Raw genomic sequence first — 13,157 nt, forward strand, 5'->3', positions numbered from 1 at the left:
GTCACAGAAACATGTGGAAACCAGGTGATTTCCCAGCCTCCTGGTCAGGAGGTGGGGTTTTCCATCCCCAGGGAGTCACTTCCCAGTTTCTCACTCGGCACTCAGCTCCGAGAAGCACCATCCTTGCAGGCTCCACTGTGGGGCTGGTGGCCCAGAGCGAGGGTCTCTGTACTTCTTCAGGCAGCCTGCAGTGAGAAGACGGGGAACAGAATAGCCTCCTGCCACCCAGCCCACCCCAACCCTTAGAAATGCCCTATGTGCTGGGGGCTCGGACCCCCGTAATCCAGGGCTGGAGGAATGTGCTCTGGCCCCGCAGGGCTGGCCCCGTATTAGGGCTGGCACTCAAAGTGGGGATGGGGGGACAGATTGCAGCTGGAATGGGTGCTTGGTCATGATGTAAATCCTGGGGAAGCCAGCTGTCCTGGGCCTGGTCTCAGCAGCCCCTCAGGGCCCTGCAGCTTCCCTGGTGACATTCTCTCCCAGCCTCTGTTCATCTGCCCACTGCCTGGGCAGGAGACTTGAGCAGGGAAGTGCAGAGTCTTCTCACTGTGAGAAGGGCTGGATGCATGTTTAAGGATAAGTGAACACATGAAGAGTAGTAACAACAGCCAAGGTTTATAAACGCCTATTGTTATGTATGTAGATACTTACTTAAGTATATATAAGGTACAGACTGCATTGTGTATATTACATATCTTTAAATTTTTAGAATAGTCCTATGAGGTCAGTTCAGAGATCCAGACCCAGGTGATCTGGCTCAGAGTCTAAACAGGCCAGGTGCAGTGGCTCACACCTATAATCCCAGCACCTCGGGAGGCCAGAGGCGGGAAGATCACTTGAGGGTGGGAAGAGCACTTGAGCTCAGGAGTTCGAGACCAGCCTGGGCAACATGGCGAAACCCCGTCTCTACAAAGAAATCAGCCCAGCATGGTGGCCCGAGCCTGTAGTCCCAGCTACTCGGGAGGCTGAGGTGGGAGGATCGCTTGAGCCCAGGAGTTGGAGGCTGCAGTGAGCTATGGGTGAAAGAGTGAGGCCTTGTCTCTAAAAAAATTAAAAAATAAGAATTAAATATATTTAAAATAGAGTCTAAATGAGTGAATGATCTAGAATTCTCTTGGTTCCCCTAAAGCAGATGTCAGCTTTGGGGGATGTTTTTCCAAATTAGTGCCTCACCCTCACGGGACAGGGAAGCCTGTGGGAGCTGGGAGGGCAGGTGGAGGCCGGGCAGGTGGAGATGGTGATTCGAAGAGGAGGGGACGATAGGAGGAGGTTGAGGGGGAGTGACGCTGGAGGTATCGGCCCAGCGATGCTGGGTCGGGTCGGAGGCCCAGCAGCGGCTGGGGAGGGGCGTGGAGGAGGCGAGTCCAAGGCCGGCTGGCCCCGCCCCGCCCCGCCCCGCCGCCTGGCCTCTGGCCCGCTGGGGCGCGGGCTTTCGCTTTCAGTCGCGGGCTCGCGAGCGCGGCGGAGCCTGGAGAGAAGGCGCTGGGCTGCGAGGGCGCGAGGGCAGGGGGCAGCCGGACCCCGCCCGCACCCATGGCGCCCGTCGCCGTCTGGGCCGCGCTGGCCGTCGGACTGGAGCTCTGGGCCGCGGGGCACGCCTTGCCCGCCCAGGTGGGTGACTCGCGCGGCCCACGGGGGACAGCCGCCCCACATGCCCACCCGGCTGGTGCGCAGCCTTCGGGTGCCCGGGCCGGGCTCTCCCGGGGCGCTGTCACCGGTTGGGAGGCTGGGAGTCCCAGTCGCCGCCCCCCATCCGTATCAGACACGCGCGCTTCTGGGGACCTGCCGGGGACCCCGGGCCCGGCACACGTGCGCTCGGGGCACAGCTCTGGCCCCCGAAGCCCCTCTTACCCGCGTCGTGACAGGGGCGCACCCTGGTTCCTTCGCGAGCGCAGACCGGGGAGTTTGGGGCTGAGCAGCGGGCCCTGGGCAGACCCCCGCTAGACCGGGGACCCCTCTTCCCTCACCCCGGCGACTGCCGCGGCAGCCCTTCCCTCCCACGCGGTGGAGAAGGGGCTGCGCCTGGGCGCTGCCCCATTGCCCACGCCAGGCACCCTCTTCAAAAGACTTCCTCATCCTCTGGGCGACGGTTTTCCGATTTCTTAGAAATACCAGGGTCCTGTGTCTGAAGAGCAGGACCAGGTGTGTGTCAGGTCCACTGAGGGCACAGCTGGAGGGCGAGCTGCCTGTCTGCTTCCTCCCAATGCGTCCGGGGGCTACGGCCTCTGGGGGCAGGGGAAGCGAGGGAGGTCTGGGCTGGTAATCGAGCAAAGCAAATGAAGTCTCCAGGGGCTGCAGGAAAATGGAGACAGCAGAAACCCTAGGGCTCCTGTTCAATATGAACATCACTCCCACAAAAGCAACGGGCGTACAAGGGACTGTGCACCCTTTGCCTTTTTTTGACTGTCTCCTGGTCTGGTAACATAGGATAACCCCATTTTTTTTTTTTTTTTACTGTCTCCATGGTTTGGTAAGATAAGATAACCCATTTTTCAGAGAAGGAAAACTGAGGCTCAGAGAACTTGTATTTCATGGAAGGGCCTGGGGGGAACTCTTCCTCCAAAGGGGGCCTCTCCTGCCTTTGGCCCCTGTGCCCTGAGGCTGCGGGGAAGGTGGGCGTTCATCCTTCCTCAGAGCTGCCCCGATGGACACGTGGCCCATCTGCCCCCATCTGACATCTTGACCGAGGAGGAAGGTGGGAGGTGGCACTGGCTTCTGGGGTGACATAAGGTGACTTGTTGATCTGATGCCAGAGAGTCCAGTTCTTGTGGCTGGAAGATGGGGGCTGTCAGACTAGAATTGACTCACCCACAGTGGGCGTCAGGAGTGGGTCATGGAGAACTGCCCCAGAGTAAGTCCTGGGTGGCCTTTGGGTCAGGAGAGTCCCCACTCTAGAGCCGAGTGTGAATGGGGACGACCGTGGTCCCCAGCTAGACTTTGGGGTCATGCCATAAACTCTGGCCTCAGAGGGGCTCTTCCTGCTGCTGAGCCTGGGCCTGCCTGGGTGAACTCTGGGGTCGTGTGAGCCCCTGGATGGGAGAGGGGTGGCAGGCACAGGGCTCAGCAGGACACCAGGCTGCAGTCCTGGAGTAGCCGGAGGAGGTTCCCTCCCACTTCCTTCCCCTCCTGACCAGCTCCTGTGGCAGCTCAGATTCCCTCCTCCCTCATCCCTGCTTCCCGCCGCCCCACCTGGACTATTGCCACAGCCTTGTAGCTGGTCTCCGGGCCCTGGCCCCTCTCCCACTGATCCTTGGCAGAGAGACCCTTCTCAAGCATGAGGCACCTCTCTGTTTGCCTGGGGAGCCTCCTGTGGCTCCCAATGGTCGAGGCAGAAACTCCCCTGGAGATCCCAGGCCAGAGTAAGGTAACTGAGCTCTTCCCCGTGCCTCCCTGCACATGTGCTCCCCCGCCTCTGTAGAACTGATGATGGTCATTGTGTGTGTCATTGTGCAAAAAGCATTGTCCGTGCCGTCCCGTATCCAACGGACACTCCTTACCCCTATCCTTCAAGGCCTTCTGCAAATGCCATTCTCTCCAGGAAAGCCTTTCCTCATTCTCAGTTGGATTTGATCTTCTCTTCGAACTCCCAGGCCTTTTCGTTCCCTTTGAGGACAGATTGCATTCTGCTTTTTAATCTAGTTGTGTTTTATCCCCCTCAGTGAATGGAAGGTGTCTTGAGGGCCAGAACCGTGGGTTCCTCCTCCTTCTCATCAGTAGCATCGCTATAGCTCCTGATTTCTGAACATCCACTAAGCACCAGGCACTGGGCTAGGTACTTTGTCACAAAATTTCACTGAAACCTCCCTTACAGCAACTCCCAAGAGGTGGGTGGTGCCATTTGTCTTTAGAGATGTGGAAACGAGGTGTTTCCCAGGATCACAGAGCTGGGCGCTGGGGAGCTGGGGGTGGGATTTGAATGCAGGTCTGCCTGATTCCCAAGCTCCTTCCACTGCACCCTCCCGGTGCCCGTATCTGCACTCGTGCTCCCAGCCAGGCCCTCACACACAGTGGGTTCTCAGGATGGAAGTCAACTGAGCTGCAGAAGGAGCCCCTAGGAGACCTGAGCTAGCAATGGACACAGCCGACTCACTGCCAGCAGAGCTTTTGCCCCGTTTAAAAGTCTTATTTGCCAGCTGGTATGGAAAACATCATTCATTCATTTAGCCATTTATTCATTTGTCAAATAAATGCCAGTAAAGCTGGCAGTAGGTGAGTGCTTGGTGCCCTCTGGTGGGGATGAGCAGGGTCTGGGCTGTCTGGGGAAGAGGATGAGGGGTCTCTGCCTGATGGGCCTGGCCCATCTACCCCTGGAAGTCTTGGTGCTGAGGTGCTACTGTTTGCCTCCTCATCACCTAGGGCCTGGGGCCAGTTTAGGTTAGGGGAGAGGTTGGGGGCTCCCAGGCTGGACATCAAAGAGGAGTTGGGTGATCTGGGGTACCTGCTGGCCCTGGGGGCTCTTCCCTCCTTCCACCACGTCTCTGTCTCTTTGCCCTCTGTCTGAAATCCCAGTGGGGAGCCTGTGTGTTGACTGAGGGTGTGGTCTGTTGGTCAGGCACCTCTTCAGAGGGCAATGCATAGGTGGCCAGGCACCCTGAGGCAGGGCCATTCATTCATTCATTCCCTAAAGTTCATGGACACACCTACTCCAAGCCCAGCCTAGTGCCTGGCTCTGGGGACCTCAAGATGACTCCAGCTCCAACCCTCTAGGAGCTATACTACCAATAGGTCACAGACCTCACAGACCTGGGCTCTGTCCCAACTGCCCTTATGAGCTTAGCTGAGCTAGTAAGCCTGTGTTCTCATCTGTTGATGTGGAAAGTATTCCCTGCCTGGCCTTTGTCACAGAGCCATGGGTGTGAAAGTCTGAGAACCTGCCGGGCATTCTTGCGTCTGAGGTGACCCCGTCATCCTGGCACCTGGCACAGTGGCTTCCTGTAGCACTGTCCCTCCCCAGGGCTGGGTGACGCTTTATGGTCCTTACTATGCAATGTTTCCTGGAGGAGTAGCAGCGACGGTTGTGCGTGGGAAGGGGAAGAGTTTTGCTGGAGCCATGGCATGTATTTTACACCTGACTCTGCACCAACTCACTTCTTACTCTTTTTTTGAGATGGAGTCTTGCTCTGTTGCTCAGGCTGGAGTGCAATGGCGACATCTCGGCTCACTGCAGCCTCCATCTGCCTCTTGGGTTCAAACAATTCTCCTGCCTCAGCCTCCAGAGTAGCTGGGACTACAGGCATGCACCACCATGCCCAACTAATTTATTTTATTTTTTTTTTATTTTTAGTGGAGTCGGAGTTTCACCATATTGCCCAGGATGGTCTTGGACCCCTGACCTCAAGTGATCCTCCTGCCTCAGCCTCCCAAAGTGCTGGGATTACAAGCATGTGCCACTCTGTCTGGCCCGTTCTCACTTCTTCGTCTTTTTTTTTTTATTTAATTTTTTTTATTGAGATAGAGTCTTATTCTGTCGCCCAGGCTGGAGTGCAGTGGCCCAATCTCTGCTCACTGCAACCTCCACCTCCTGGGTTCAAGCAATTTTCCTACCTTAGCCTCCCAAGTAGCTGGGATTACAGGTGTGTGCCACCATGCCTGGCTAATTTCTTCTTTTTTTTTTTTTTTTTTTTAGTAGAGACCGGGTTTTGCCATGTTGGCCAGGCTGGTCTCGAACTCCTGAACTCAAGTGATCCACCTGCCTCGGCCTCTTGAAGTGCTGGGATTACAGGCGTGAGCCACCCCACCTGGCCCCATTCTTACTTTTAAGCCACGCTTTTCTGTCCTCAGATGTGCTGCACACACACCTGCCCCAGGGCCTTTGCACTTGCTTTCCCCCCTCGCCTCCAATACTCCTCCTGCTGACGTCTCTTGATCTCCTTCCCTAGCTTCCTTCTGCTGAAGTAGACAATCCTGCCTGTAGATGCTCCCTGCCAGGCACTTGCACTCCCTGACCTGCTTTGTATTCCTGTATAATACTCTTGACTTATTCTATTTCTTTCACTTTTATTATGCCTTCCTACAAGATTGTAAGTACCGTGAGGACAGGGACTCATTCACCACTGTAGGCCTAGAATAGGATTTTTCAGTCAGTGCCCTTGACTTTAATTCTTTGTTGTGGGGCTGTCCCGTGAGCTGTAGGATGTTTAGCAGCATCCCTGGCCTCTACTTATTGGATGGCAGTAGCACCACCCTCCCTTGTGACAAAAATGTCTCCAGATATTGCTAAGTGTCCTTTGGGGTTGGGGGATTGCCCCCGATTGAGAACCACTGGCTCAGGACAGTGCCTGGCACATAGTAAGTGTTCAAAAAATATTCATCTGACCTTGACCTTGATAATGGCCCTGTTTTACAGATGAGGAGACGGGGGTTTGAAAAGTCAGTGGTGGCAGGGTGGGGTTCTGTTTCTTCCATCTCTTAGGATATTTTTCTGGGCTCCTCTTCCCATTGAATGGTGTCTGCTGAGGTTAGGGATCCTCTCCCCAAGTTGCTCACCCCCTCGACATCCCTCGTGTAGTGAGGGATGGGGCCACTCACTGACGGTGACTCAGGGCCCCAGAATGCATGTGATTTACCCAGAAGCGGGCAAGGAGGGAAGTTGGGGTTTGGGGTGCCATGGGGTGAACAGGAACAAAGGAGAGGCGCTGTGGCTCCCAGTTCTGGACCCTCGTCTGGGCACAGGGAAGCAGCACTGATGACTCTGGGGAAAGGCCCAGGCCTCTGAATCAGATAAACCTCAAGTTGTTGCTCTGCTGTTTTACTGGCTGTGTGACCTTGGCAAGTCTTTCTATCCCTCGGAGCCCCTGTGTTCTTATCTGTAAAATGGGAGTAATCCTAGCCTCACGGGCTGGCTGGCAGGATTAAAAGTGCTTTCTAATCCTGGCATTGGCAGCTATTTGAGCCATTGGTGGCTTTGCAGGTCTGACCCGATTCTCTGGGCCATGGGGTGGTGCTCGGGCCTAGGCGGGGACCCCTGTGGAGTCAGACTCTCTGCTCTGAGCCCCAGGGCCCGGAAGCTTGGGTGGCAGCCCTGCAGTTGCCCAGAGTTCCTGTCTAAGTGGCTTGCTGCCCATCATCTCAGAGAGCAACTTCTTTCCTCCCTGCCTTTTCCTGTCTGTGCTTCTGCCCCAGTGCCCCCTAGCTGGCCTCTCATACCCACTGCTTGACAGCCTGGTCTTAGGACACCGTACTGTGGCAAAGGCTGTGGGGTCAGGATATCGCCTCCCCTCCCTTTGCCACCCCTTTTAGTGAGTAACAGGTGCTGTGTGTTTGAGGGATGAGTGAGGGGTACATTTGGTGAAGCACAGAGAGAGTGCACAAGGCTTCAGCTTGCAAGATGGGCACGGCAAGATTCCAGGCCGTCTCCAAAACCTCTTCCATCTCCACCCTCTGTGCTGCTGAAGGTTCTGTTTACTTGTGACCCTGAGAAGGGGATGCCCTGTGGGGCCTCTTCTGAGATCATGCTGTCCGTTTTCCTGCCTCCAAGTGACTTCTAAGACAGCATGGCTCTGAGGAAGGAGCACTGACTTGGGTGTTGGGAGATCACAGTTCCCATCTGAGCACTGTCACTGGCTTGCTGTGCTACCTTGCTTGGGTTACTTAACCTCTCTGGGCCTAAGCATCCCTATCTATGAAACCTAACAACCCTGGTTCCAATGCTTTCCCAGAATATTGGGGAAGTGTCAGCTTGGAGTATACTTGACAAAGGCCACAGATTGGGGGTGGGGTATCTAAAAGTCCCCAGGAAGGAGAGCCCAGGACTCCCCACTGTCAATATCTTGGTTCCCCAGCTTCTCTTCTTCTTGCTGACCTCAATCTCACTTGCTTTGGGTGGAATGATTTCCTGACTCAGGCTCCAGGGCCATCAAGAATTCATGGCTGCCTTTCAGGCTTCATGAAGGACATGGTGGATCTCCTTAGGCAGAACTGGGGTTTGTGGATGTCCTGCCTCTCTGCCCCTTGGTACCTAGGTGGCACCTTTTCAAGTTCAGGAGCTAGATCCTTTCCCCTTCCCCACACTGTAGGAAAGTCTTCACTGTAGGCAGGCGCTGCAGAGCCTGCTGTCTGGAAACCCACAGGTTCAAGGAAGCCTTGAGCAGGAAGGGCGTTCTCCTTGAAGATGCCCTTTGTCGCCGGTAATGGGTGCAGGCTGCTCTGACCCGGTTCTGAGTCCTGCCCCCTTCCCGGCCTAGGGCTTTGGGCCTTGATCACCTCTGCTGAGCAGCTGACCGCGGGGCTGGGGCTCTGACGCTCAGGACCCACCTCTCTGGGACCCACAGTCTTTTTCCACTGTGGCGTGTAGTGATGTCACAGGTGGCAGTGATGTCACTGTGGTTTGAGGTACTTGGCTGTGAGCCCTGAAGGAGGAAATGTCTGTTCGCTGATGGGGGGTTGGAAGAGATCATTGACTTCTGCCCCAAGCGTGAGCCCCAAGTGTGCAGGGGGGAGTGCAGGGGGAGGGCTGTTGGCGGTGCATCCCAGGGCTCTGGCTCTGCCCTTACATCTAGCCTGTCTTTCCTGTGGGCTGTGACAAGCCACCCTGCATCTCTAAGACTCCATTTCTTCTTCTTCTTCTTCTTCTTTTAGATGGAGTCTGGCTCTGTTGCCCAGGCTGGAGTGTAGTGGCGTGATCTCGGCTCACTGCAACCTCTGCCTCCCAGGTTCAAACTATTCTCCTGCCTCAACCTTCCAAGAAGCTGGGATTACAGGCATGCGCCACCACACCTAGCTAGTTTTTGTATTTTTAGTAGAGATGGGGTTTCACCATGTTGGCCAGGCTGGTCTCAAACTCCTGAGCTCAAGTGATCTGCCCGCCTTGGCCTCCCAAAGTGCTGGAATTACAGGCATAAGCCACTGCGCCCAGCCTCCATTTCTTCTTTGCAGAGTAGGAGGGGTTGGAATTGTCACCCTGGAGGTTCATGATTGCTAGATTATTGATTCTGTTGCTGGATTCAGGAGACCTGTTAGCTGGCTAGTTCACAGCAAGTTTTGGGTGTTTGGAGGGGGGCTGCAGAGCCCCTTCTCAGGCCCCAGGAGGGCCAGCTGCCCTCCCTACCCCCTCTTTTGGACACGAGTGGGCATGTTCTGCTGGGAAAACAGACAGTGTAACCTGACTTCGAGGGCTGCAGGCTGAATCTCTTTCAGACGTACTGGCTCCTTGAGAGGCCTAGCAGATCTCTACTCTGTGGGTCCCTTTCGGAGCTGCGGCTCAGGTTTGACCCAGCCACTCTGACCGGAGACAGTGCAGAAATCCCCAGGAGCATTTGTTTGTTTTCCTTTGCTGTCCAGACAGTGGCCCACCGTCTGCTTCAGTCTGAGCGTGGCCCTTCACTAGTGAGACTGATGTGGCCACAGGTTCAGAGAATGAGTGCGCCTGTGTGGGAGAGCAGAGCGGGAGGGGATTTGGAGGCAGGCAAGCTGTGGACAGGGAGGAGGGAGGACATCTTCCCAGCTGCCAGTGGGAGGCCTTCTTGAAGGTCTTTCAGGAGCAAGGCCAGAGGCCGTGGGAGTGAGCGGGGCCTGGGGCTGGGAGTCAGGGGTCCGAGGCCTTATCTTGGCCCAGCCTCTGCTTCCGGGAGAACTTGGCCAGTTCCCTTCTCCTTTCTGAACCTCGGTGGCCCCAGCTGTCACTTGAGATTAGCAAGGACCTCCCTGGTCCCAGCAGGAGTAAGTGGCTTTGGGCAGGGGGTTGAGTGCAGATTGCACTACCACGTCACCCAGCTCAGAAGGCCCAGGTGTGGCCCAGCTGTGGACTTGATTGTGAACTCCTGGGGAATGGGCTCTGGCCCTTTGCTTTAGTTAGCGGGACCCCCACCAGTGCCCTGGGTGCCCCTGCCGGCCCCTCCTCCCGCTGACCCCAGCCCGAGTTTCTGGCTGCAACTCACAGAGGCCCGGGCTCCTGTGGCCCCATCACCAGCAGATCCTGCTGTCATTTCCTGAGCCTTGCAAGCCCCTAATCCTGCTCCTTCCTGTCCTGCTCCCCAGCTCCCTCATGCCCCGCTCCTGCATCCCATTCTCCCTAGACATTACCCCTCCCACCCCTTGGCTCAATTTCCTTCCTGTCGTGGCTTGGTCCTTTGGTCATTTCCCTGGTCTTTTCTTGTCCCCTTCCTGATTCTGCCCTTCTCCAGGCCCACACAGGGAACCTCCTAACCGCTGAGCCCTGAAAGGTAGGTGGGTTTAGGATGAGTGGCTACAGGGAGGAGAATGGTGTGGGGAGGGAGGTATGGAGGGAAGAATATTAGCGGACAGGCCGGACGCGGTGGCTCACCCCTGTAATCCCAGCACTTTGGGAGGCCAAGGCGGGCGGATCACTTGAGGTCAGGAGTTCGAGACCACCCTGGCCAACATGGTGAAACCGTGTCTCTACTAAACAACAACAACAACAACAACAACAAAATTAGCCAGGTGTGGTGGTGCGCAACTGTAGTCCCAGCTACTTGGGAGGCTGAGGTATGAGAATCACTTGAACCCCAGAGGCGGAGGTTGCAATGAGCTGAGATTGCACCATTGCACTCCAGTCTGGGTGACAGAATGAGACCCTGTCTCAAAAAAACAAAACAAAACAAAACAAAAACCGAATATTAGAGGACAATGTTAGACTGTCCCAGCTGTCCTAGCTGGAGCCAAAGGTTTGTTGGGGACAGTGACAGCAGCACACGAGGCTGTAAGTTTAGGGCCAGTTTATGGAGGTAGTAATACCAATTACATTGAGAAAACTGTAGCAACTATAATTTGGGAGGAATTTTCTAAACACTTTACATGTGTTATTGAATCTTCCCATCAGCCCCAGGAGGTATGTGCATTTATCAGTCCCATTCTACAGATAAAAGACTGAGGTCTATGAACTCCTTTATATAAAAACAAAACAAAACACCCTCAAGGCTGCCTGCTAAGAGGGGAGGAGTGTGGATTCAAGCCAGCATCCTTATTCCAGTGTCCATGCTCTCAGCCACCACACACACTCCTCCTATCAGGAGTTGAGGCAGTGGGGAGCCATTATAGTTTTTGAGCAAGAGAGTGACAGGGCAAAGATCACTGTGGCCTCAGTGTGAAGCACAGATGAGATGGAGAGACTGGAGGCAGGGAGGCCCATGAGGAGGCTGTCAACATGGTTCAGGTGACAGCTCTGGGTTGGTGAAGAAGCAGAGAACGGGAAGGAAGGGGCGAGAGGCTTGAGGGAGGAGAAGGAAGCCTTTGGGCTGGGCCATGGATATAGGGTGGGGACATAGGAGGTGAGGAGCATGCTCTCTCCACCCGCTTTTTGCAACATGCAGCCTCTCTGGCCTTAGCTCTGCCTGGCCTGAGCCCTGAGCCCAATGGACCGATTCTGGTTTTTTTTTTGAGATGGAGTCTTGCTCTTGTTGCCTAGGCTGGAGTGCAGTGGTGTGATCTCGGCTCACTGCAACCTCCGCCTTCTGAGTTCAAGCGATTCTCCCACCTCAGCCTCCCAAGTAGCTGGGACTACAGGCGTGCGCCACCACACCTGGCTAATTTTTTGTATTTTTTTTAGTAGAGATGGTGTTTCGCCATGTTGGCCTGGCTGGTCTTGAACTCCTGACCTCAGGTGATCCACCTGCCTCGGCCTCCCAAAGTGCTGGGATTACAGGCGTGAGCCACCGTGCCCAGCCCCAGTGGACTGATTCTGGTCAGTGTCAGCCCCTTTTGTCCCTGGAGCTTTTGCAGTCGGTCACAGGGCCAGCCCAGTCTTGGTCACCGATGGCTGGTTACCCCTGCTGGGTTGGGCAAGAGTCTGGAAAGGGCTGGTTGCTCATCTCAGGTGTGAAATTGGCCGCACCCCCACTGGTGTGGGGGGGCAGGATTCCAGGGCCTGCCTGGCGCTGCTGCCCCTGTGCCTCCAGACCCCTCGTGCTCCTCCCAGACCTTTGGCTTCCTTGACTGTGAGGTGGAAGCAAAAGGGCTGCTCTCTGTCACTTCCCCTAGGGGCGGGCAGATGCTGGGAGGGCACAGAGAGCCGAGGGCTAAGAGCTGACATTTAGCCTGGCGTGATGGCTCACGCCTGTAATCCCAGCACTTTGAGAGGCTGAGGCGGGCGGATCACAAGGTCAGGAGCTCGAGACCAGCCTGGCCAACATGGTGAAACCCTGTCTCTACTAAAGATAACAAAAATTAGCCGGGTGTGGTGGCATGTCCCTGTAATCCCAGCTACTCAGGAGACTGAAGCAGGAGAATCGCTTGAACCTGGGAGGCGGAGGTTGCAGTGAACCGAGATCGCACCATTGCACTCCAGCCTGGGTGACACGGTGAGACTCTGTCTCAAAAAAAAAAAAAAAAAAAAAAGAGCTGACATTTAGCGGGTGCTTCTTGGGTGCGGGGCGCAAGAGACCAATGCATTAAATGCACAGAGTGCCCTTCCTTGTCACAGCTGCCTGGGGGCAGGGGAACATTATCCCCATTTTACAGAAGAGGCCTTTGAGGCACAGAGATTAAGCGACGTACCTAGGGTTACGTACCTGCAGCTCACTAGAGGCAGAGCCAAGGCTCCACCCCAGGTGGCCAGGCTCCTAGCGCTGTGCCTACCTCACCCTCAAATGAGGTGGTGGTGGAGGAGACCGTGAGCTGCTGTCACCTGAACAGTGGTGCACTCAGTCTGCTGCTCTGAGGACGCCGCCCCCTCTCTTTGTAAGTCCATTTCCTGCCCAGTTCTCATGCTAGCTCCAGCTCATTTCAGCTAATTGAAAATTAAAACTTTGCTTGTGTTGAGCAATTGGGCATCTATGAGATGCCAGCTTTGGGCTGTGTGCTGGCTGTGTGTAGGGCGATGAGTAGCAGAAACACGGGTGACACTGACCTCTTTCCACTGCCGGGCACGGTGCCAAGCATGCCACGCATACTGACTTCATGAATCATAAAGCCCTGTGAAGGGGTCACTGTTTCTGTCGCCATTTTATAGATGACAAAGTGGAGGTGGGGGAATGGCAGAACTGGGATCAAAGCCCACGTGTCTGGCTCAGCGCCCATACAAGGGTGTCAAATTTGGGGGGAGGCACGAGGGAACCAATAATTAACCCAAAACTGGTCGAGTGTGGGCAGTATAGAGATGCACCCGGGTTGTCGCAGGAGCCCCTAGGAGGGACTCTGACCCCCCTGAAATGATGGCAGAGGGAACTCTTGAAAGAAGCTGAGAAGTCAGCCCTGCCAGGTTG

At 55.5% G+C, this 13,157-nt stretch overlaps 1 protein-coding gene across 2 annotated transcripts in view; it reads left to right on the top strand.

Annotated features, from left to right (window-relative positions):
- Window positions 1–1,398: 1,398 nt before the first annotated feature.
- TNFRSF1B (TNF receptor superfamily member 1B) overlaps window positions 1,399–13,157 on the top strand; it is a 40,893-nt gene continuing 29,134 nt past the window's right edge. For both annotated transcript variants that reach the window (XM_058444379.1, XM_032758967.2), the window contains exon 1: window positions 1,399–1,611. In XM_058444379.1, coding sequence (XP_058300362.1) covers window positions 1,534–1,611 — 78 coding nt within the window. In that variant the 5' untranslated portion in view covers window positions 1,399–1,533. The remainder of the gene's footprint in view (window positions 1,612–13,157) is intronic.

The sequence above is a fragment of the Hylobates moloch genome, unplaced genomic scaffold (assembly GCF_009828535.3).
Source record: "Hylobates moloch isolate HMO894 unplaced genomic scaffold, HMol_V3 SCAFFOLD_9, whole genome shotgun sequence".
Classification (NCBI taxonomy): Eukaryota; Metazoa; Chordata; class Mammalia; order Primates; family Hylobatidae; genus Hylobates; species Hylobates moloch.